The sequence below is a fragment of the Cervus elaphus genome, chromosome 19 (genome assembly GCF_910594005.1).
Source record: "Cervus elaphus chromosome 19, mCerEla1.1, whole genome shotgun sequence".
Taxonomy (NCBI): Eukaryota; Metazoa; Chordata; class Mammalia; order Artiodactyla; family Cervidae; genus Cervus; species Cervus elaphus.
This window is the reverse complement of record NC_057833.1, coordinates 23,072,619-23,098,172: the sequence shown is the minus strand read 5'-3', so window position 1 is coordinate 23,098,172 and position 25,554 is coordinate 23,072,619. Positions and strand designations below refer to the sequence as shown.

Here is a 25,554-nt window from a genome sequence, read left to right as displayed (position 1 = left end):
CAGTGGAAAGGTACTCTACACAAAGCCAAGATTTCATTGACTGTAATATAGAGTGTTTACCAACACATTTATAAGGTGGTGATGTAAAATTTTCAGTCTTAGTTTGAAATGCTAGTCTAGTTATATGAAGTTATATGAAGATTATTATCTAATTTCCATTTTGATTTCAACAATGCTTGGGCATTTGTTAAACCTTCTAAATGCTTCTTTCTTGAGATGTTAATCAGATGTTAATTTCTTTAAAGAATCTCCAGAATTTTAAATAATAACCAAATGCAAAAAGATTGAAAGAAGTTGTTAGAATTTTTTTATAACGTTTTTGTCACAAATGGGGTTCAGTGTTAAAAATAAAAGACGTTACAGTCTGAGATTGAGAAAAAAATTTTGTCTGTCTTTCGGTATGTTTTAAATGTGACAGTTGATACATGATATTAATATTAAGCAGTCTTTTCAGTTTATCTTCTAGTGAACCCAGTTTCCATTATTTAGATAGGATTTTAGCAGCATCTCCCTCTATGTAAACATACGCACCAGTATACAGAAGGGGCATAATGATGTGGAAACCACTTAGTACTTGATTTTGCTAATTCTTACATATATATGTGTGTATGTATATATATACTTTTTTTCCTATTATGAGTGACTCCTTTGTGGAAAAAACTGATGTTATTACTTACTGTAGGGTTTTGTGAGTGTGGGGAAGAAGAGAAGTAAACCAAGATCCTTTATCTAGACAGCATGACTGATGGTATTATTTTTTCTGCAACAGAACTAGTGCTGTCCTAGATTTGGAATGGCCTCTGAAATTTCATTTCACGATCGTTAAATTTCATTTAATCATTCTGTAGGAGTTACACACATGTTTTGCTTAACTGAATTAACTTTTTATACAAAAATTTTCCTGGGTCGGATAGTACCAACTGTTTATCTTGGTTTAAATTTGGGAACTTATTTTGGAAGCTTTTTAAGTAATTGACTGTTAGTTGGAAGAATGTTTAGACATGGATTAAAAAGGATGCAATCTTTATTTTATGATTTTAGAGTTATTGTAGTATCATATAAAGATACTTGTTCAGTTATGTTCTTCTTGCCAAAGAATGATTCAAGTGGATACACTTTGTTAAAAGTTATTGGAAATATTTGATGACCTTTAAAATTTAATAAGAATAAATCATGTGTAAATTCAGATTTATATCAGTTGTTTTAGGCAGTTTTCTTTTGGAACTTATCACAGTGTCGTTTATGAAATCATGTAGTTTTTCAAGGAAAAGTTGTTTGTCATTACATTTTTGAATCATTCTTATTAGGAAGACTCGTTATAGATTTCTGATGTGAAAACTTTCCTCCTTTAGATTTATTTTAAAATGTATGTGATGTTTTTGAAATAAAGACTAATTGTCATTTTTTTCTCTCGTAGCGTCATATCCTCCAATTCAGCCTCATCCTCTAATAAAACATCAACAGATTCCTCTTCATTCACCACCTCCCAAAGTTTCCCATCATCAGCTGATACTACAGCAGCAGCAGCAACAAATTCAGCCAATCACACTTCAAAGTCCAACTCAAGACCCACCGCCCTCCCAGCACTGTCTGCCACTCCCAAACCACGGCCTGCCTCCAGCCCCCAGCAGTTCCCAGTCACAGCATTGCTCACCAATTCAGAGTCATCCCCCTCCTCTGGCAATGTCTCCTAGCCAGTCACAGTCAGCACAGCAGTCTGTAGTGGTGTCTCCTCCTCCACCTCATTCACCAAGTCAGTCTCCTACTATAATTATTCATCCACAAGCACTTATTCAGCCACACCCTCTTGTGTCATCAGCTCTCCAGCCAGGGTCAAACTTGCAGCAGTCCACCGCTAATCAGGTGCAACCTACAGCACAGCTGAATCTTCCATCCCACCTTCCACTTCCAGCTTCCCCTGTTGTACACATTGGTCCAGTTCAGCAGTCTGCCTTGGTGTCCCCAGGTCAGCAGATTGTGTCTCCAACATCACACCAGCAATATTCAACCCTGCAGTCCTCTCCAATCCCAATTGCAACCCCTCCACAGATGTCGACATCACCTCCAGCTCAGATTCCACCACTGCCCCTGCAATCTATGCAATCTTTACAAGTGCAGCCTGAAATTCTATCCCAGGGTCAGGTTTTGGTGCAGAATGCTTTGGTGTCTGAAGAGGAGCTTCCAGCTGCAGAAGCTTTGGTCCAGTTGCCATTTCAGACTCTTCCTCCTCCACAGACTGTTGCGGTAAACCTACAAGTACAACCACCAGCACCTGTTGATCCACCAGTGGTAAGCCCTTGGAAGCTCTTTGACTTTCTTGCTGAACTGAAAGTAAACAGTTTTCTCCCACGTTGTGTTTTATCATTAGATCTAAATGCCTATGAATTTAAAAAGCTTGAAATTTCCATCTGTCAGTGTCTGACATACGTGCTATATGGGCCAAAAAAAAAAGCCATTTGTTGTAGTATGGTTGCATGCTTGATAATTTGTGATGGTTATTAAAGTCCCTCGTTAATTTTATTACTATTTAAACAAATCCATCTGCTATCTTTACAGAGTTGATTTTTTTTCCCCAAGGGAATGCATTTGAACCAGTGTCATCTGCACAAAGTTTTTTCTCTTAAGGTGATTATCCTTCATAGATCCCTTTGTTGGCTTGTATGTTCTTAAACGTATGGTTTTATCTAGCTAACCTTTTTGGTTGTATGCATTCTGCAGTTATAGGCCGTTATGGGGCTTTTGCGTCAAGGTGGAGGTATGCTTGTATGATGTAATTTTTTGGTAAACTTACATTTTATAATTAAAATTTTGTAAAAGAAAAAGTTACTCTAGGAAAGAATCCAACTTTGCAAACAAACATTAACTGTAGTCCATCTTTTAGAATTGTAACTTCTGATTTTTAAATTTCTACTAAGGGAAAACATGTACTTGAAATATTTCTCATTTAAAAGCTAAGAATGATGAGTTGAATACTGAGAATAAAAAAATTCATTGAGAGGAGTAAAAGTTTTGAATAACTGAGACTGTGGTGAAATTTATCAAAATAAACCTCTAAAAATGGCACATATTGCCCAGAAAGCAAAATTATTCTGTAAAAACATTTGTCTTTTAAACATTCTATAAAGGACTTTAAAAATTTATAAAATAATTTATAATAAAATTGAAATAAGGTCTCTAAATGTTAGAATGATCAAATTTATAATTTATAACTGAGGAAAACAGCATTCCCAAAGGAGATTTATATCAAACCTCACTGAAGAGATCTTATCACTTAAATAAAAATAACCATTAGCTCAGAAAGGAAAGGAGTTTTAAAGTCTGTTCCTTAATGGAAAACATTTTGATTCTCAGGATACAAATTTATAGATTCTTCATTCTTGCTATTCTGACTGATAAGCGTGAAGTGGTTGAATTCCACTTTTATTCAGAACAGAACTTTGGAAAGGTAACAGTGGCCATCTAGAAATAAGTTTGCATTTCAATATTTTCTTTCAATGGATTTTTGAAGAGTTTACAATGGATAATGTTACATAAAAACATAGTCTTTAAGGTGTACAGTACCTTCAGAGAAATCAAATTTAATTTGAATTTAAGTTCTCAATTTTTAGAATTGGCTTTTAAAGTTAAAAAGTTCCTCTCTATGCCTTTGATTTTTCTAATTATTTTTGTTAGGGCAAATCTTGAGGACTGTTGGGGATAGAAATATCAGAAACAGAACACTTGCATTAAATTAAAGCTAAAAATATCTAAGATGTTGTTATTTTCTGCCCTCTATTAATTTTGTGCTTTTTTCTTAAAATTTATGTTACCTAATTTTTGGAATTTTTTCATGAGTTTTCTTTGCTATCACTCGTATGGTTATATTTGTTACATATGTTTCCATGTTAACTTTTCTTTTACTTTTGAGTACCATAGCCTGTTTATTACATTGCTGTATTTTTCTTTTATTACCTTTATTGAATCTGTTTTTTTACCATCAGATTTCTTCATGAATTACTCATTCCTTCAGTTTCCAGGTTGTTTCAAATGTTTAAAGGTAGAGAGATGTTTACTTCTAAAGAGAAATAATAGGTATTTACTTCTAAATAATAGATGTGAAATTTTCAAACATAAGTGAATTTTCATAGTAAAATCAGTATTTTTTTTAAAGATTTTTCATTGATATTTGGGTATGATAAATAGGATATGATGAGTGTAGATAATTTAGAACTAATAAATGTTTTCCACAGTTTATTTAGGGAAGGGAGACAGATGAGGCTGATGTACTTTGAGGTAAGTTTGGCAGCCATTGTTAGTTATAGAATAGTTATGAACTAAGGAGAAATTGTAATGTACAGTTTCCAAATGATCTTGTGAGCAAAATCTTCACTTCTTTGCTTTATTCAGTCTTTTAGTTGTTGTACTTGTGTTTTTTATGTTGATGGTGCCGGTGTCTGTGACAGGTCTGTTTTTGACTACTTCTTTTTTTCTTTATTTTGCCTTCACGTGGGAGATTTAGAATAAAATATGTATAGTTAGGTTTACTTGTAAAGAATGAAAAGTATTTTACAGGATTGTTTGATGGATTATTTCAGAATATGCTATTTGTATTTGCCTCTTTTAATCCTTTAAAACTCTTTTCCTATTTTTTTAAAAATCAGAATTATATGCATGATCTCCATGATCTTTGATTCCTTAAAAGCTATTGTAGTAGCTGTTTGAAAACCTTGTGACAGCTTTAATATTGTAAAGTTTTCGGCACTTAAGGAAAAGATGTTCTTTGTAAGAAGAGTAATTATCTAATAAAGGAATGCTACACAGATAGAACTGAACTAGTGTAGTTGATAAAACTGTTAACTTGTGTAATTACCTATGCATCAACGTCCCCACCACTGCCAAATTAAGGTAATGACCACTGCAGCAGATGCCCTTCACTAGAAGTTTTTTTGTTTTTACTTTAACCCCCAGGATTTTTTTTTGGATGACTTTCCTTATATTGGACATTATCATCATTTTAGGAAAGTTTATCATGAACAGATAATAGCAGCTATCATTCTTGCACTGTACAATAAACAACGACTGCTTTCACTTCTGAGGATCCAAACACGAGGCAAGGACTCTCTCTTGGTGAAACAGGTTTTCAGATGCAGGGTTGAGAGCAAATAACTTTTTTAAAATGTTGCCTACTTAGTAGCTGATTCAGACCACAGCTCTGAATATTATTTTTTAATAAAATTAGCAGTAACAATAGGAATTTAAAATTTTTAAAACAAAAGGGAACATTTTTTTTTCTTCTTAGTAGAGTTGAAAAATTAGTTTTTTTGTTTGCTTTGGTTTTTAAATTCTGTTGCTGTTGTTAGATATGCCTTTGTAGGTAAAACTTCATAGTCCTTTTTCTCACACATGGTTTATGCTGGTTTCAGAAATCTTGATCATTTTAAATTTCAGATCATCAAACTTTTTCAGTGGTTTGATTAAAAATATATTAGATACCAATATCATTAAATTTTTTTTTGTGAATGTTACTGAAACTTTCTTATTTTGATATTAGAAATATTAATCACTTCGGGTAAGTTATCTTAAAAACTCACTTTTATAAACGTAAGTAATAAGCTTTGTACATAAAAGAAGGGGGTAAATTGCTTTGTGGCTTTGTTTTTAATAACCTGTCTTTCAAAAACAATGGTTCAATAAAAATGAGGACAAATTAAAATACCTGTGTCAGTCTGTACAAGCGGACTTTGAAAATTCAGCCTTAATTTTAATAAAAATCAATAGTAGGTTACATATTTTTTAGTTATAAAGTTCCTTCTCAGAGTGCTTTTGAGTCTGTTTTCCTCAAGTGTTATCTTTACCATTGGATAACAAGGCAGTTAGAAATGTAAAAACTTGCTTCTGTATGTATGGAACAGTGTTAAAGAACTATAAGTGATACGTCAAATGGTTTAGGATGGGTGTGGGGGGGGGTGCTCTGTGTGTGTGTGTGTGTGTGTGTGTGTGTGATTCCAGGGACAGATATTTTCTGTTTACTTGATAATTAGCTTATAAAAATTCATTAGATTCTTGATTAGAAGATTAAAAATGTAATCACATACTTTTTTTTGTAGGTTCTCAGGCATTACTTTTCAAAATTCACTCTTTAATTTACATAAATACGGTAAAGAAGAGCTTGGGATACAGTCATTTAGGCAGTACATTTCTTTATATAGTATGTGTCATTTTGGAAATTCACGTAACATGCTTTGAAAAATATTAGTACCTGTTTTGATTTATGACAATTGAAAGTTAATAGAAACTTTAGTAAACTCCCCAAATAGTTATTTGAGTGTATAAAATCAAAACATTTAAAAAAATTAACAAAATTAAAAGTAATTCTGATTCAACTATCACCTTTTGGGAAAACCTTAGTGATTTATAACTTAGGAACTGATCACAACTTGCTTCCAGTGAAATATCATCAGTTATTATGAATCGTCAAGTATTATGAAAAACTTCATTTGAATGATTTTAAAGCTTCTCTTTCAATCGATCAAATAGTCATTTTGTCTTTTACGTTTTAAAATCTTACAAACATTTTTAGGCAGTGTGGTTTGTCGTCGTAGGTTTATCAAGTAGAGGATGTCTGTGAAGAAGAAATGCCAGAAGAGTCAGAAGAGTGTGTCCGGATGGATAGAACGCCACCACCACCCACGCTGTCTCCAGCAGCTATAACTGTGGGGAGAGGAGAAGATTTGACTTCTGAGCATCCCTTGTTAGGTGAGGAGGTGCCTAAATTTGGGGGAGCTTTCTATTAGGCAAATGTTAGTAATGGAAAAAGTTCATTTTTTTCCCCACCGGAGATGATCTTAAACTAATTTGTTATATAATAAATTGCAGCAAAACATAGATTAGAATTCAAGAGTTTTTTTTGATGATAAACAGAGCAATTGATGAGGAACTGCCCAAATCAAAAACACATTTCAGTCTTCGAAGTTTTAGTAGTTTATACAGATGTGTTTCTTATGCTTATTCAGATTTATTTGTCAAGCTATTTCTAGCATAAAAATTAGAATAAGGCAAAGTTCTATTAGAAAATTTCAATTACACTGTCCAAAAATCACAAAGCATTTGAAGTCATGTCTGACATTCCTCATAATTGCTTGTGATCCAGTTTGAGTAAACGCTTTTAAAGGTATTGCTTCCTGGACAGTACTTAAATTAAGCCACACTGATTCTTACTAGAGACATGGATTAAAAAATTGCTAACACCTTCAAATTCTTATTCACTACTTTAGAACTACTTATGAGTTCAAGTTAATCCTCTCTATTCTCCTCTGCACATTATCAAAGTGACTGTGAATCCTAGGTACTTCACTGGAACATTATGATCTATAGCCCAGTATCTTAAGTCCTAAAAAAGATATGTTCTGGATTAGGTGTTGGTTTTTTTTTTTTAATTTTGAGTATTTTATTTAGATCAGGGAGTGGCAAATAATAGCTCATGCTTCAGATCTTTCTGCTACATGTTTTGGTATGGCCAATGAGCCAAGGATAGGTCTAAAAATTTTAGATGTTTGGGGAAAAAAAAATTAAAGGAAGAGTAATTCATGCCATGTGAAGATTATATGAAATTCAAATTTCATTGTCCATAAATAAAGTTCTGTGCAACATGGCCACATTCGTTTGTTCAGATATTATCTATGGCTGCCTTTACACTACTACAGCAAAGAGGGGTCATTGCAGAGACCATATGTCTTTTATAAAAATGTTTACTGACCCCTCTCCCAGATAATGCTAATCTTGATTCAGGCTTTGTTGTAAGTATTCTGTCCTATTGAATATCTCATTGCCTTCAGGATCATGTTTAGTTGAGAGGAACCAATATTATCAGGCATGGAAACAAACTATAATGGGGCACTGACTTAGCCTCTCCTTCAGCGTGCCACTTCTCTGACCCTTCTCTTCTTTCTAGGTTTTATTTTTTACTGCCAGTGTGAATCTCCATTGCAAGGAGCTAGAAAACCAATTTTACTCCAACCTTTTCTCTTTCCTGAAAAAGAGAAAACATCTAGTCATTAAAATTATGAAAAATATTTAAGACAAATTCAGTATCATTGCCTTTGCTTATTCAAAATAATACCTCAAAAGATCTAAAAACTTACCTATAGTATTAAATCTTTGTAGTTTTTTTACACTGAAATGGGATTCATGTTGCTGCAGGTATCTTGGGAGTTTTGATTTAAAGGCAGAAATATATATTTAATTGGATACTAACCCTGCATTGTGGCTGTGATTTAATTACCTAATAAGCATTACTAATGGTACTCAAGAAAATTTAAATACTTTTGAAATATTGAACCTCGACAATATCTTCACATTATTTCCTTAGAAATATAATCTGAGACCCTGGCAGGCATATTCCTCTGGCTAAATTGTCTGAGTAAACTATAAATTTTTGAATCTTCCTTTAATTTTCTTCATGCTTAACTACTTTTCTGTAGTGTATGAGAGGGAAAAGCAAATACAGGTTGCTTATCAAATCATATGATAAACTAACCTATAAAAATAGAGTGACTTGTTTCCACCAGGATTCAGTCTTCATAAGTTCTGTAAGAATTCTTAAAGCATCCATAAAGGACTTCCCTGGTGGCACAGTGGATAGGAATCCACCTGCCAATGTAAGAGACACGGTTTCCATCCCTGGCCCAGGAAGATTCCATGTACTGTGGAGCAACTGAGCCTGGGCACCACAGCTGCTGAGGCTGGGCTCCAGAGATTGTGAGCCACAGCTAATGAAGTCCTCACACCTAGAGCATGTGCTTTGCAACAAGAGACGCCATCGCAATGAAAACTTGCACAGCTAGAGAAGGCCATGCAAAGCAGCAAAGACCCAGCGCAGCCAAAAATAAGTAAATAAAAATAAAATGAAAAGCTTCTATAAAAAAGTAGAACAAACTCATTGGTTTCTCTCAGGAAATGAAACTACAAATAGGCAGAGTAACTTGTGGCAAAGTCTTTATCGGTTAACTTGGGGTTTCTCGATTCACAGTTGTCTTAAATCTAGAGAGGATAATAATTGTGTTTATTCCACTGTGTTGTGTTTTTAACAGCTGATTATGAACCGGCATGTAAAAGCTATTACATTCTTCATAAAGTCAGTAACTCATAAGTTTTCAACAAAACATAGGTCTATTTGTATATATGATCCAAAAATCAGTTAGAACATATCTACCAAGCAGTGTTTTCTGAATAAACAACATTATACTTAATGCGGTATCTATAAATCTGTAAGGGGACATTACATTTTTCTTATTTTTTCAGCTCTCCATAGATTTGTATTTCCCTTCCAATAGAAAAACTGCTTTTCAGTTCCTGTTCAGAATTACCTTTTACCCCTTTTTCTCTAGGAGTATATGTGAAAATTAGGCATGTGGGATAGGATTTTTATGGGGTTTCTCAGTCTTGTAATACATGTGTACAATTGGAAAACAATTTGTATCTGTATTTGTTCCTGGAAATAAGCAAATCAGTATTTCCTGCTGACTGTTAGTTTTTAATGAGGGATTGTGTCACTTTAAATAGGTTTTCTAGTACAGTTTATCCTGGTGGATTATTTGGTGGAACAAGGTTAATTTATGGATATAATATTGCTGTGATAAATAAGCTATATAGTAATATTAATTACATCAAAGTTACTAGATGTGAACCATTAGCTTTTCCTTTTCTGACCCTGTACCAGTTATCACTGCACTGTCTTACTAGTGGAAATTTTTATCTGTTTATCTTTGGCTGTGCTGGTTCTTGGTTGCTGCCTGTGGGCTTCCTCTAGTTGTGGCGAGTGGGGGCTACTCTCTGTTGCGTTACAAGGCCTTCTCATCGCGGTGGCTTCTCATTGCAGAGCATTGACTAAGATGCGCAGGCTCAGTAGTTGTGGTGTACAGGCTTAGTTGCCCTGCAGCGTGTGGGGCCAGGGATCAGACCTGTGTCCCCAGCAGTGGCAGGTGGATTCTTAACCACTGGATCACCAAAGAGGTCTCTGAAATTTTTATTTGATAGGGATTTTTCTTTCTTCTCTACCTGACTGGGCTATGTTTGAGCATCTTTGATAGTGATATCAATTCTTTTCATACTGATGGTGGAGAGGAGTTACCGTAGGAGTTAAAAGCATTGTCTCTGTTAGTAACCCAGCTCCACTACTCACTAGTGTATGTCTTTAGGCAAGTTAATCTTTGTCTCTTTTTTTTTTCCTCCACATCTATAAAATGGAGATGATAACAGTACTTACCCATAGGCTTGGAGAAGGAAATGGCAACCCACTCCAGTATTCTTGCCTGGAGAATCCCAGGGACAGAGGAGCCTGGTGGGCTGCCATCTGTGCGGTTGCACAGAAACAGACATGACTGAAGCGACTTAGCAGCAGCAGCAGCACCCATAGGCTAGTTAGGATTAAATGTGTTACAACGTGTAAGACATTTATACATATAAGTGCTGGCACATAAGTGCTCAGTAAGTAGTCGTATTATCTTTACCGTATGCCCCGTTTTTGGTTGTTGTTACCTCTCTCAGCCATCTTATACTCACTGGTATTCCTGGCTATCATTTGGTTCCATCTCTCCACTTTGGTACAGCTTAGTAAAGGTTCAGTGCTAACAAATGGGTAGGTAAAGTCTCTGTCATAGGCTGTGGATCTGTCTTATTGTGGTCCCCAGAGCTTGCCTGGGAAAAATCACAATGAACTAGCCCAACATTTTGCAATTGCCTGGTACTACAGTGTTCCTACAAACTGACATGTACAGTGTCATTGAAGATTTGTTAAAAATAGGAACAGCAAAGAACATTTGTGCATGGTTGTGGATTACTTGAAATAAAGGTAATGCCCTGTATAATTCATTATAACTTCTATTTATTCTGTTGGTTTCATGATCCTTTTTTTCTTAAGCATATTCTGCCCTCCCTAGTACCATTTGGAATATATGAATAGAAACATAGGAAATTTAATAACTGTAGCTTAAAATTAAAAAAAAATTAAAAATAATTGTTCTTAAGTTGACATTCTAAAACATGTTCATGTCTTATGGGACAGTTCTTTTTAACCAAAGTTGGAATGCTAACTTTGAGCAAGTAGCTGCCTTCCACTGTATATGGGGACATTGGTACATATCTCATATCTCATCTTATCATGGAGATTCCCAGGTAGTGCTGCTGGTAAGGAACCCACGTGCCAGTGCAGGAGATGCAAGAGGTGCAGGTTCGGTCCCTGGCTTGGGAAGACCCCTGGAGGAGGAAACGGCAACCCACTCTGGTATTCTTAGCTGGAGAATCCCATGGACAGAGAAGCCTGGTGGGCTACAGTCCATGGGGTCTCAAAGAGTCGGATACTATTGAAGTGACTTAGCATGAATTGTGGAGAGATGAGATAATAAATATAAGGGTCTCAGAATTTTTTTTAAAACATAAGACATTAACTGTTACTGTTATTAATGTTCTCCAGTTTTCTTTCATATTTGCCTGGGCAGAATGGTACAGATTTAAAAAGTGACTTTTTTTTTTTTTTCCAGAACAAGTGGAATTACCTGCAGTGGCATCAGTCAGCGCTTCAGTAATTAAATCTCCTTCAGATCCTTCACATGTTTCTGTTCCTCCACCTCCGCTCTTACTTCCAGCTGCTACCACAAGAAGTAATAGTACATCTATGCCCAGTAGCGTACCTAGTGTTGAAAACAAACCTCCACAGGCTATTGTTAAGCCACAGATCTTGACCCACGTTATTGAAGGTTTTGTGATTCAGGAGGGATTGGAGCCATTTCCTGTAAGTAGCAGGCAAATTTGCATTTTCAAAATTATTCACGTAGCATAATTTTAAAATGTATGATCTACTGGTCTCTTAATATATTTTCTCTAATAAAAAACTTACTTCAAAAGTTACTGATTTCCCTGGAGAGGGAAATGGCAGTCCACTCCAGTATTCTTGCCTGGGAAATCCCATGGACATAGGAGCCTGGAGGACCACAGTCCATGGGTCAAAAAAAAAAATTAGAGAATTTCTTTCTGTCTTTCCTTTATATATTTCCATTTTTATCAATAGTTCTAGAATTTTATGCTAGCTATTTAGATATGTAAGATGGAAGCAAACAGTTTCAGGGTATAAGGATATTAGTTTTATAATTTTTAGAGAAGGCAATTAGATGTTCCCTCTGAAGGGAACTTTCTATTTTTCCCCTTTAAGGGGATCAAAATGACATCAGAAGTGTATTATTTTCTTTTAAAAGGTGTTTCTTGTATAATGTGATACTTGTGAACTTTAACTTGGATACAGAAAATAGTAACTTCCCAATGATCTTTATATCTGAAATTATCCAGTTCATGGTTTTTAAAAATAGATTTTCTCATTATTTTTTAAATCTCAGGTTTCAATCAGATTTTAAAAATGCTTCAAAATGTACACATCAGAATTGAGATGCTGTATCCTATCACTAAAAGTAATTTGATTTGAGACTAGCTATACATTACAGCTACGTTAGCTACATTACATGTTATGTCTCGAAATGAACATTTTTCCTAGGGAAATATACCAAGACAAGTGGCCAAAATCAAAGCCCCAAACAAAGACACGAGAATACAAAATTATGTATTTTGAAGGCCTTTGAAGCATCTGATTTTTCAGATTCATAGGTAGGGCATTATGATTGCACAGTGATAGCTGACTGTAGCCAGTTGCCTATGTTTTCAGTTTACTGTGTGTATATTAAACTTGGATCTAAGAACCTCTGATTTAGTGAGTGGAGAAACAGTCTTTTCTCCCTAATCTCAGAGATTGGGTCCTGGCTCTGCCATATACCGAATGTGTAACCTTTGTCAGGTCTCTCAACCTTTTTGAAATTCATATGCTCATCCAGCAAATGGAGACGATATTTTGCTCTTAGGGTTATTGTGAAGACTAAATGTGTGTAACAGTTCTGTGTAGTAATGTGTATTATTTTTTCACTGAAAATTTGGAAAATGTACAGAGCAAATAGTAATACCACAAAATGTATTTTAATATATATATTTTCATATGATCAGGACTATAATTGTATATACAGTTCAGATTCCCTTTTTTTATTAAAAAAAAAATTTTTTTGACCACACCTTTCTTCTTACCTCTTGTGAGATCTTAGTTCCCCAACCAGAGATTGAACTTGAGTCCTTGGCGTTGAAAGTGCAGGATCCGAACCACTGTACCGCCAGGGAATTCTTTACAGATCAGCTTCTTTTGCTTAGTATATCTTGAACATTTATTTTCTCATTTGATTAGTAGTACTTTGGAAACATTTTGAAAGGTTACCTAGTATTTCACTTTCTGGACTGTCGTAATTTATATAATCCTTCAATTACAGTTTGCCCCCCCCCCCCCCAATATCCACAGGTTTCACACTGGGGAGTTAACCCAACTGTAGATCAAAAATCTAAAAAAAAAAGAAATCTAGAAAATTCCAAATAGTAAAATTTGAATTGATCATACACAGGCAGCTATTTACTTCATATTTACATCGTTTTTGGTATTATCAGTAATCTAGAGGTGATTTAAAGGGCTTCCCTGGTGACTCATACGGTAAAGAATTTGCCTGCAATGCAGGGGACTTGGGTTCAATCCCTGGGTTGGGAAGACCCCTTGGAGAAGGAAATAGCAACCCATTCCAGTATTCAAATCAGTATGCTGATTTAAACCATATGGCAGAATGTGCATAGGTTATATGCAAATAATGCTCCATTTTTACATAAGGGACTTGAGCATCTGTGTTTTTTTGTACCCTGTGGAGTCCTGGAATCAGTCCCCTGCAGATACTGAGGGACATCTATACTGTTGGACATTTAGGTTTCCATTTTTTTTTTTTTTGCTGTTCAAAGGAATATTCTTGTATGTAAATTATCCACATTTGAAATCCACATTTTAAATATTATTTCTTTAGCATAAATTCCCAGGAGTATAGGTGTTAGCTCACATTACATATGTATTCATAAGACTCTTGATATACATTGGCAAATCATTTTCTGGAAGACTATTTAAATTTATTCGTATACCCTAAGTGTATATCATAAGCACTCAATACTGGTTTTTTCAGCAATAATTTCCACTAATTTTATTTGAGACATTATTACATATATAAACTGAAATAAACACAATTTAAAAGGTTATGGGTTGAGAATTCCCTGGTGATCCACTGGCTAGGACTTGGTGCTTTCACTGCAGGGGCTGGGTTCGATCCCTGCAAGCGAGGCCAAAAAAACAGTTTATGGGTGATTATTCTCCAGGGTTACATGTAAAAAGTTCCAATAAGTGGTTGTTCACTATGTATGGAAAATGTTGGAGACTTGACCAGCATTCTCAAATAGAATCAAAGGTTCTGTTTTTTAAGATTAGCTGAGGGTTCACTTACAGTAAATGAGTAAATACTTTTTGTGTAGATTGTTTTTGCTGAAAGCATTTCTAAAGTAAGTAGTTTTCATGACTTAAATTGGTGTACTGAACATAAGTGACTATATTTTTGTTGATTTTGACGTTAATGTTTGAGGAATTTTCCATTTTTATTTGTGATTAAAATAGGTTACTTAACTAGGAATCAGGAGACTTGAGTTCTAGTCCTGTTTCTGCTGTTACAAAGAAATCACCTGCACACTTTGAATATTAGTTCCCTTATCTTTAAAATACAGTAATGATCTGTCCTGAGGAAAGAATCCTATAAATAAAAAGTTTGTGCATGAAAAATCAGTCTTAAAGGTTATTGCAGAAAAAGAAAAAGGTAAAGGTTCTTATGATCACAATTTATTACTGATTTTTTAAAAGATTTTTTAGCCTACCCACCTAAACAAAGACCCTTGGTTCCATTTGACTGAGACTTTGGTCATATTGCTCATGAGCTGTAATGTAAAGTGTTCAGGCAACCTGAACATAACCTTTTCTCAAGAAATAAATGAATGGGTCTGATCAGTTGTACAGGTAAATGATCACAGATCCTATTGATTTCAAGAGACTTTTAAACTAAGTTATTTCTGAAGGTCTTTAAAAAGATTTCATTTTGTTCTGTCTTTTATTTATTTGTTTATTTTTTGTTCTGTCTTTTAAAGGTGAGTCGTTCATCTTTGCTGATTGAACAGCCTGTGAAAAGAAGGCCCGTTTTGGATAATCAGGTGATAAATTCTGTGTGTGTTCAGCCAGAGCTGCAGAATAATGCAAAGCATGCAGATAATTCATCTGACACAGAGATGGAAGACATGATTGCTGAAGGTTTGTGGATTTTTCTTTAAGATACTCTTTAACTTTGGCATTTACTGCTTGAATCAGAACATGGATTTTTATTATACACAGATTTTTCCCTTGGAAGTATTTACTTTTATTCTCATATAATGCATTATTTGACTAAAATAATGGAAACTCCAACCAGACTCTTAATGGCCATGTAATTGAAATAACAAGATTGGTGTTAATTTTTGTAATACCAGTTTGACCTTTGAAGGAATGTGAGTGGGAAAATTTCCATTATATATGAAAGCAGTTCAAAATTTTAGGATCAAAACAACAAATTTTCTTCTTTAAACAGACTTTAGTAAATGACTATTTTACTGAGCTCGTTTAAAAATTTAGAGCTTCCTGGTTGTTTGGTTTTCGATTTTATGTATTCTTATGTTTGCTATCAGGTGGGTATTAACAGTTGTGTTAAGTCTTCAATCAGAAGATGATTAAATTTGCTCAAGGAGGAAAATATCACTAAATCTTCTCAGTGTCAAACAATCTTTTTTTTTAATAGGCCTTGTTCTACCAGTGAATATTTCATTAAAGTTAAAGTGGTATGCAAAGTGACCTCAGGAAAACAAACACAAATGGAAAAACGATGTTTTTTATTGATTCTCATCATGGCTCTGCAGTAGATGCTGTTCAATATAGCGTGTAGTATGGTTGGGGCTGTACAATTGTGAATTAATTAACATCTGTGTCTAAGTAATTATCCTCAATATATTAGTGTATTTCATCTAAATTTATTCACTTTGTAAATGTTTACTGAATATATACTGTGAGCCTGTACTTTGCTAAGTTAAGTAAAGTAGCATGCTGGTAAGCAAAATAGATATTGAAAAAAAAAATGAAAATAAATAAATAAATAAAATAGATAATTGACTTGGCTCACAGTTTTCCTAATTAAGAGGAAGGCATCTCTGTCATTATTGGTAACATATGGACTGTTGCAGTGTATTTATCACTGTTTTACTTGTTATCTGAATAGCAAAGAACTGATAGTAGTGTAACATTTTTTACTGCTAACTTATGTTGAGCTCAGTTTGATTTTTTTTTTATTTAAAAGAGTTAAACATGAAAAATTTCGAACATAACTTAAAATTAGAACTGTATAATGAAGAAGTCTGCTCACACAGACTCAGTATTATTACCCAGTTTTAAACATTATTTTGCGAAGTTAGCTTCATGCATCCCTTTGTTTTTTTCCTCCTACATTCCTCCTTCTCTTTTTCTCTATTGCTTTTTCTCTTTCCCTTTTCTTCCCTTCTTCCTCTGTTTAAAAACAAATCATAGTTCTTGTTGTATTTTACTAGTACATACTTCAGTGTGCATCTGTAAAATGTACATTTTAATGCTGTGTCACCCAAAACAATATTAATAATAATTCTTTGTCATCTAGTACCTGGTTTATATTCAGGTTTCCTCAATTGTATAATTACTTAAATTGTATAAATGTCCTTTTATAGTTATTTTGTTCAAATCAGGATTCAAAAAGTGCCTGGTGGTGGTTTAGGAGTAAGTAAAGAGTTAATCACTCAGTTGTGTCTGACTCTGTGACCCCACAGACTGTCTGTCCAGACTCCTCTGCCCATGGGATTCTCCAGGCAAGAATATTGGAGTGGGTTACCATTCCATTCTGCAGGGGATCTTCTATACCTAGGGATTGAAACTGGGTCTCCTGCGTTGCAGGCAGGGTACTTTACCAACTGAGCCACTGGGGAAGCCTTTTGTTGTTAGGAATTTAATTACATTTAATTCCTAAGTACTTGCTTTTATTATAGTTATGCATACTATTTATCTGAGAATTTTTCATTTGAGATGAGTAGTAAAGACAAATGTACAGGGATTTTTTTTTCTTGCCTATATAAGTGTATAAACAAAAGTTTTGTAGGCTAATAAGCTACATAATGTGCCCTCTTGTGTGTGCATATTGGAGAAAAATGGAAAACTGTCTAGGAAACTTCACAGCACACTTTGTGATGCTCATGGTTTACAATATAATATATATAAAACATATGGTGGACTGTGCTAGAATGTCAGGGAGCTTTTGATCTAATAAGTAGCAATCTCTATAACAGAAAGATAACTAAGAAGCAGCATATGCTAGGTATTAAGTGAATTATATAGACAGTAAGAACATGGCAGTTTAAAGCTGGGTGATATTATTGCCAGACTGGTGAGTTTTCAGTGAAGAGGGGGTTTGACTTGGGTCTTGGATGATAAAGCATAGATAACAGAAAGAACCTCTCAGGTTAGCATACCATGAATAAATGCACAGATGTGCAGGTGCTCAGTAACTTCAGGAGGGGGCAGTGAAGAGTAGGCAGTTGGGTTAGAGAAGATGGTGGGCAATAAGGCAGAGTCAGATTCTAGCAGACCTTGAGATCCGATCATGGAAGGAGGAGTTATTTTGCTGTCAAGAGGATGGTTACTGAAAATTTTTAGCCAGATGACATGAAAAAATGTTTTTGAAACTGCTGGTCGTGTTGGATGAATAATAGAGGTTTGGCATGTGATTGATACTTGTAGTCACGGTGGGAAGAGGAAGGAAAGAATTGATGGAAGACAAGGCAAAGAGTAGTTTTTAACGAACAGGATACCACAGTAAGGAAAAGGAACGTTTAAAGATTAATCTTTGCAATGAATAATAAATAAGCCATAGAAATCTAATGCGCAGTATAATGAATATTGACAATATTATACTATAATCATCAGCCTAACTTAAGCTAACAATTATCCCAATGACTAAAATGAAAAGATAAAAATGTAATGTGATAGAAATGTTCAGAATTTCTACTGAGGCAGTCACTTGTATAAATGTATCAAATTAACATCTTGTACACCTTAAGTTTACACAGTGTTATATGTTAACTGTGGCTAAAAAAGATGAATATTTCATAGTGGAGATATGTTTACTGAAAATATATCAATTTTTAAAATACTTTGTAATTTCCCATGGTAATTTTATCAGGTATTTCTGTTACTGTATACTTATTTCGGTGTTTATGGGAAATACTATAGAGTGAAATGATGAGGTCATTTATTTAGTGGCTTTGGCTTTACAAGTATATGCAGTTTCAGTATGAAAAACTTAATGTAATGATTATTCTTTTTTTAAAGGATTAACTGTATCTCTGTTTGGACCAGAATCTCCATCTAAAATGTGATTTATCAAAGTGTCTTACGTCTTCCCTGGTAAATCATCATGCATATGATGGTTTCTATCTCGTTGCCGTCTTACTGCTGATCATCACGTGATCTCAAGTCTTCAGGAAAATTGAAAAGTAATTCCTCTTTGCACACAAAAAATTAGGGATCTCTGTTAGTTAGGATATATGTTTGGCCACTCAATTAGACACACAGACTAATATCTGGTTAAGTAAGAAATAAGTTTCATTTTCTCTGACATAGTCTAAAGGTAAGCAGCTCAGGGCTCCATTATGTTGGGCACATAGCTGACATGATAGCTTTCCAAGATAGCTAATCTTCATGGTCACGTTCCAATCAGTAAGAAGGGCATCACCCGGAATTTGGTCAGAAATTGGCCACACATAGGGCAGCAGTTGTGCTTTTTATTCTCAGTGGCTATATTCCTAGCTAAAAGTTAGGCTTTTGTTACTGGGGGAGAAAAGCGGAGAACTGATAGTAGGGACCTGCCAGCTGTCTCTGTATAGAACCCCATCTTTATTATCTCAAGCAGTAGTTTTTTAAAAACTTATTTGGCTCTGTAATTTTTTATTTACAAGTGTGAAAAAGTAGCCTTGGTAACATTACCAAATTTGTTGAAATTCTGACCAAAATTAGAACTGGACTTCTTTGAATCTGTTAATGTTCCTCTCTTCTTCATGAGAAATAAAACTGATGTGAATTTTTGTCAGATTGTTAACCCTTAGACCATACCTGTTTGGGATCTCGCCTCTCTCGTCAGCAGAAACATTTCCTTCTCCTTCATAAGGTTGTCTAACCTATTATCAAGTGTTGCATATTTTTATGTTAATTAATTCAAAGTTTTGAAATAAAGCTTTCAGTAGAGTCAAAATGAAACAGCCCAAAGAATGGGCTCTTTGGGGCTGGATTGGTGGTCAAATGAGAGGTTCTATATCCAGTACAGGCTTTTCAAGGTCATATCTGGTTATAAGCATGACAAACTAGAAACAATTCTCCTGGAAGTTAGGACACTAGGTGCCAGGAATGTGTTGTGGGCAGAGCTGTGTGAGAGCCATCTCTGGGTCATTGGAAGAAATAGTTTTTACCTTACTTGGTTTGAGACTCTTTCTTCCTCATTGCCACTAAATGGATGAGTTTGCTTATGAAGATAGTCCTGAGAATTTCTTTGAGATGATCATTTGCTAGTTTATGACTTGACCGGTCATGACAATGTCTTTGGATGTCCTTTGACACTTCAAATATCTCACAGTGTGTTTTTGCCGCCTTCACTTAATTTAGCACTTTGCCATTTGCTTCTCCAGTAACACTGGGATAAAATGATCCTTGAATGTATGAGTGCGTGTTGTTCATGTCTACATTTCAGAGTCCCTTTCTTCATCTTAATAAGTCTCGGTTAAGTGAATAACATAGAAAAGCACATAAAGAACTCATAGCTAAAAGCTTTAGTTAGAGTTCCGTTTTTTGGTATATTTTATATGACTCAGCATAGGAATTATGATGATGCCTGTAAATGGTAAAATATGGTGATTTAAGAATTAAACAGTTTTCATTGAAGTGTTTAAGTTACTTGTTTATAGGTCTTGGTACTCCTAATTCTTACGTGGAAGATAGGAAATGGAACTGTCACTCTTCTATGTCTGCTTCCTGTTAGGCATCCATGTAATCTTCACTGCATTTCTTTGGGAAGGTATCATAAGCCCCCTTTTACAGATGAGAAAACTGTTGGGTTCTAAAGATTAAGTTGCTTGCTTATAGGTGACTGCTGCTGGATACTTGAGGATGTAGGTGGGAAGTTTCTTTAGGTCCTGTGGTATGACTCGAAGAAAGTTATGGATACAGAGGTAGAGTAAGGACATTCTAATTAACAGAGAGGACCCTGACAAAAAAGAGCAGAGGTTAGAAATTACAAAACTATTGATGATTTTGAAAATAAATGTAAATTATTTTAATATAACGAAAAGGGACTTTTATAATTAGATAAATACATCTTTATATATTCTGTTGTACACTGCAGATCTTAGAGAGTGTTAACTATTTTAAATGCTCCTCTGAAATCAAAGTCTTCTCTTTGGAGTCCTCATTTTCTCCAGTTAGAATTGTGTTCTTTGCTATGTATATTATACATAGAACAATGTATCAAAATTCATATACTACATAATACTTTTGGGAAGGTAGTGACTTTATTTGCACATTTTAGGTAGGTTGGATTCTTTGCAAATGAACCTTTAAAAATGTATTATTTATTTATATAGAGAAAACTCCATAAGATTTTTATGCAGGAGCCAGAGGGAATTGGTGGAAGTGGTGGTTTTGGGGGGCTTTGCCTTGCCAAAGTGGCTATGGATTGAAAAGTTAAAAGACCATTCCTTTTAAGTCTCCTGTAGAGTCTGAACACTGGCAGTATCCCACCAAGGTAGAAGCTAAAAGAAAATTTGCCATAATTAAGTTTTTGGAATTTTTTTTCTGCTTTTTTCTTTTTTAGAGACATTAGAAGAAATGGACAGTGAGTTGCTCAAGTGTGAATTTTGTGGAAAGATGGGATATGCTAATGAGTTTCTTCGGTCAAAACGATTCTGCACTATGTCATGTGCCAAAAGGTATTTCTGTTCTCAAATTTCCTAAAGCACAAGCCAGAAACTGCTATAACAAAACTAAAAAACTTGTAGAGTTTACCATTGGTCAAAACTAGGTACTGTAGAAGAATACTATCAAATAGACATTATCTGGAGCTACTTTGCTATTTAGTTGTTAAATTTTACTTGGCGAAAACTGTATTCATAACACATATAGCATAATCAAATATTGAAGTAGCAATCAATCTCCAGGTGTTAAGAATATGGAGGAGACTCCCTCCTGTGAATACACTGCTAGTCCTTTGTTTTAACAATATTGAAATACCTGGATTTACTTTGTTATATTTTAAAATGTTTCATTTCTTTTAACCATATCCTGTTTATTTTAGGGTTTTAAGTGGGACATCTGTAGCATAAATTCTCCACATTGTTATATTACTTGATAACAAAAATGCCTGTCTTTTCTAAATGTTTTTTTCAGTAATATCATGGGTAAATAGTACTACTGTCAAAAACCTTTTTGGTATCTTCCTTGATCTAGTCACAAATTTAGTTTACATTAAAGAAAGCCTCTCTAATTCTGTTAATAAATCATAATACAGGTATTTCCCACTGAAGCTAAAGTGTGTGCACAGTTTATTTTGAACTTTGTTCTGTATTCCAAAAGTTATTTTCTCAAAGAATTTAAGATCTTAAAGATACATCTAGGGAATTTCTTGCTCCCTAAATGAATACATTATTTAGTATGGTGTACCTAAAATATGTTTAGTAAAACTTAAGTCAAATAAGCAGAAGTATTTGGGTTAATGGTTTTTTATTTGTCAATCTGTTATTCAGATATTTTTTCATGTTATTTTGATAGTCCTAATCAAATTATGTAACTCCTATTTTGTTTGCATATACCACAAGAAAGAGTAGTGGCTTTCTGATTCAAAGGGATTAAAAACTGAGGGAGGAGGATTGCCTTTCAGAATCTTTTAAACTTCTAAACTGTTCAGAAATATTTCAGGACAGTTAGCACACTATCATCACTCTTCTCCCAGAGATGATTGCTGAGGTGTCAGGTTAGTATACCTTTAGGTGAAGCTCTTTAGAGGCTTAGAGGTCCTAAGGTGGGAAAATATAGAGGAGAGAAGAGTAAGGAGGAGAGGATAAGTTAGGTCAGGTAAGAAATGCTGTTTACATGTGTGCCTAGCTGTCTTTCTTCGATATCTCAGTATTTAGGGAGTAAAGAGCAAATTAGTCCCTCTTCTCCCTTCTTCAGTCAGTTGGGGAAGAAGTTTGTTAGTTGATGTAAATGGAAATCAGAAACCTTTAGAGCTGAGCCCACAGATGAGCATGTTGAACACAGGAGGAGCTTGTTTAATTGTTTTAGGGTAAAATGAAGTGACCATCAGGACACTGTTCTGTTTTATATTTTTAGGGGAAAAATAGCCAATTTTCTCTATAGTACTCCTTACTTCCACCTCATTGATATTTCCATAAACATAAGTGAGGGAATTTTCTTTTGGTAAAACAGTTTTCAATAGCAAAGTTAACTGGGATTTATTCTTGTCATTTCCCTGAAAAATCATCCTAGAGCAAAAGAGTTGCAAAAAGAATTTTGAAAATAAGAAATTACAACAGCAATTTTTTGTGTAAAAAAAGAGGCACTATGTGCATTTTTTTAGATGATCTCTTTTCACTCTTCTTTCTAGGGAAGGAGTCAGCGGACTATACCCAGGCTGAGTCCTTTGTGTAGCCTATTTTTGTATGGCCCCTGAACTAAGGATACTATTTAAATTTTTAGGTGGTTGTTGAAAAAGAATCAGAAGAATATTTTGTGATACGAAAATTATCTAAAATTAAATTGTCACTGTGTATAATGTATTGCTCAGTCATGTGCGACTGTGACTGCCAGGCTCCTCTACCGTGGGACTTCCCAGGCAAGGATATTGGAGTGGGTAGCCAGCCTTTCCTTTCTCCAGGCGATCTTCCCCACCCAGGGATTAAACCTGGTTCTCCTGCGTTGCCGGCAGAGTCTTTACCATCTGAGCCACCAGGAAGGCCCCAGGTGTCACTAAGTAAAGTTTTATTGGAACCCATCTGTTCTCATTCATTACTGTCTAGCTGCTTTTATGTTACAGAGTTGAATAATTGTGGCAGAACCTTTGTGTGGCCTACAAAATCTAAAACATTTAATATCTGGCCCTTTATAGAAAAAATTGCCCAGCCTCTGTTTAGGGCGTTGGAACCCAATAAATGTCAAAAGATTGTCTTTTTTTTTTGGCTACACTGCATAACGTGCAGGATCTTAGTTCCCCAACCAGAGATTGAACCTGCACCCTTTGCAGTGAAACGTGGATTTTTAACCATTGGACCTCCAGGAAAGTCCCATTCACAGAACTCTTTTAAACTGTCATCATGCCTTAGAAAGTGAAAGTGTTAGTTGCTCGGCTGTGTCTGACTCATTGGAACCCTATGGGCTGTAGCCTGCCAGGATCCTCTGTCCATGGAATTCTCCTGGCAAGAATACTGGAGTGAGTTGCCATTCCCTTCTCCAAGGGAATCTTCCCATCCCAGGGATCGAGCCCATGTCTCCTGGATTGCAGGCAGACTCTACCATCTGAGCCACCAGGGCCTTATAAAGATCGATGTTAAAAAAAATCGTTAAGAGTGCTCACTTTGACAATACATATGCTAAAATTAGAACGCTGTAGAGATTAGCATGGTCCCTGCATAAGATGATATGCAAATTAATAAAGTATTCCACATTAAAAAATATGTGTATATTAAAATATACACTTAAAAATATTAGTTGGTTTTGATAAAATCTTCCAGCCAGTTTTTTAAAAAAAATAATAAATGTATTGGCTGTGCTGGGTCCTCATGGCTGCCCGAGGACTTTCTCTGGTTTGGAGAGCAGGGGCTACTCTAGTGCGGTGTGTGAGGGTCTCTTTGTGGTGGCTTCTCTTGTTGTGGAGCACAGGCTTATATGTATGTGGACTTTGGTAGTTGTGCACACTTAGCTGCTCTGCAGCACGTGGAGTCTTCCTGGGCATGTGGACTCTTCCCAGACTGGGGATCAACCTGTGTCCCCTGTATTGACAGGCAGATTCCCAACTACTAGTCCATCAGGGAGGTCCTCTTCCAGCAAGTTTTAAAGAATTAAATATATTTGAATTTCCTGAATTCCTAAGAACCATGAATTCCTTGTATAACTTTGATAACTCAACTTTACCTTTCTGTCTTTGATTTTAGTTATATTTGAAAAATATTTTACTAGCCATTTGAGATTTCCTCTTCTCTACTATTTTAATCTCTTTTTTGAAAATCTCTTCAGAAATGGTTACCCAAGAAAATAACCATTTGAATGATCATCTAAATAGTTAACTAATAATTTCTTCTTCTCCTGGAACCTTGAATTATTTTGTAACTGCAAAAATGAGTTATTGTTTGTATTTTGCAGAAAGTTTCCCACTATCATGCTGTTATTAGGAGATACCAGTAACCTTGTTATAGGTGTCCAGTATTACATTGAGAGCTATATTATATATAACGAGGGATTTTTTTTTTTACTATTAGCATAAGTAAATTTATTGAACACTGTGGTTTACTTTCTGAGATATTATAATCCATAATGAAATAAATGGCATTTACTGATTCACAACTGCACTTTAATTAAGGTCATAATTACTAAGTGGAGCATCCCATACATCATTTAATATTTTTTTTTTACTTGAATTTCTTAGGTACAATGTTAGCTGTTCTAAAAAATTTGCACTTAGTCGTTGGAATCGTAAGCCTGATAATCAAAGTCTTGGGCATCGTGGCCGTCGTCCAAGTGGCCCTGACGGGGCAGCAAGAGAACATATCCTTAGGCAGGTCTGTAGAAACCTTGATTCAAAGTACAATACCCTTTTCAGAAATACAAGGAAAGTGCAATGCTGTATTTTACTTGTACTACATTTTCCAGCTTCCAATTACTTATCCATCTGCAGAAGAAGACTTGGCTTCTCACGAAGATTCTGTGCCATCTGCTATGACAACACGCCTGCGTAGGCAGAGTGAACGGGAAAGAGAGCGTGAGCTTCGGGATGTGAGGATGAGGAAGATGCCTGAAAATAGTGACCTGCTACCAGTTTCACAGACAGAGCCGTCTATATGGACAGTTGATGATGTCTGGGCCTTCATCCATTCTTTGCCTGGTATGCGATTGACCACTTTGACCTTGATTTTTGCCTTGTGCACACACCCAGGAATGACATTAGATCCATCCACACCTGTTGCAAAAAAGGGCTAGAGAAGTTCTGTGTATATATACTCATTAAATGGCATTTGCTATTGAAATGTGATCTGTTTCCTCTTGCTTATTCCCTCAGCACAACTGGGTATTTTCTCATACCCCCCAAGTCGATAAAAACTGACTAGTCCTGCTTCTGCTGTGACACCTCAGCCGGTGAAGATATTAAAGGTGCTCTCTTCTCTTCAGTCTGATTTCTCTCGAGAGGTCAGTAGAGAGATTGAGTCAGACACTTCTTCCCTTCTGCTCTTCCAGTTTTCTAGTCTATCAATATTTCCTCCTTATTTCCTAATTTAACCTTT

General features: G+C 35.2%; 1 protein-coding gene and 1 non-coding gene across 13 annotated transcripts in view; both read left to right on the top strand.

Moving 5' to 3' along the window:
* The window catches only part of PHC3 (polyhomeotic homolog 3), an 80,786-nt gene that overhangs the window by 41,368 nt on the left and 13,864 nt on the right, over nucleotides 1-25,554 (top strand). For 7 of the 12 annotated variants that reach the window (XM_043875421.1, XM_043875423.1, XM_043875427.1 and 4 more), the window contains 8 exons: nucleotides 1,418-2,289; nucleotides 2,578-2,625; nucleotides 6,582-6,735; nucleotides 11,517-11,767; nucleotides 15,064-15,223; nucleotides 20,880-20,994; nucleotides 24,702-24,834; nucleotides 24,926-25,157. In XM_043875421.1, coding sequence (XP_043731356.1) covers nucleotides 1,418-2,289; nucleotides 2,578-2,625; nucleotides 6,582-6,735; nucleotides 11,517-11,767; nucleotides 15,064-15,223; nucleotides 20,880-20,994; nucleotides 24,702-24,834; nucleotides 24,926-25,157 — 1,965 coding nt within the window. Of the gene's footprint in view, nucleotides 1-1,417; nucleotides 2,290-2,577; nucleotides 2,626-6,581; nucleotides 6,736-11,516; nucleotides 11,768-15,063; nucleotides 15,224-20,879; nucleotides 20,995-24,701; nucleotides 24,835-24,925; nucleotides 25,158-25,331; nucleotides 25,460-25,554 lie in introns of those variants that run through there. The other 5 variants (XM_043875426.1, XM_043875420.1, XR_006335418.1 and 2 more) reach the window with 4 other exon arrangements.
* LOC122676238 lies at nucleotides 23,626-23,728 on the top strand. Its single transcript, XR_006335513.1, has one exon. It is a non-coding gene; the product is annotated as a U6 spliceosomal RNA (small nuclear RNA).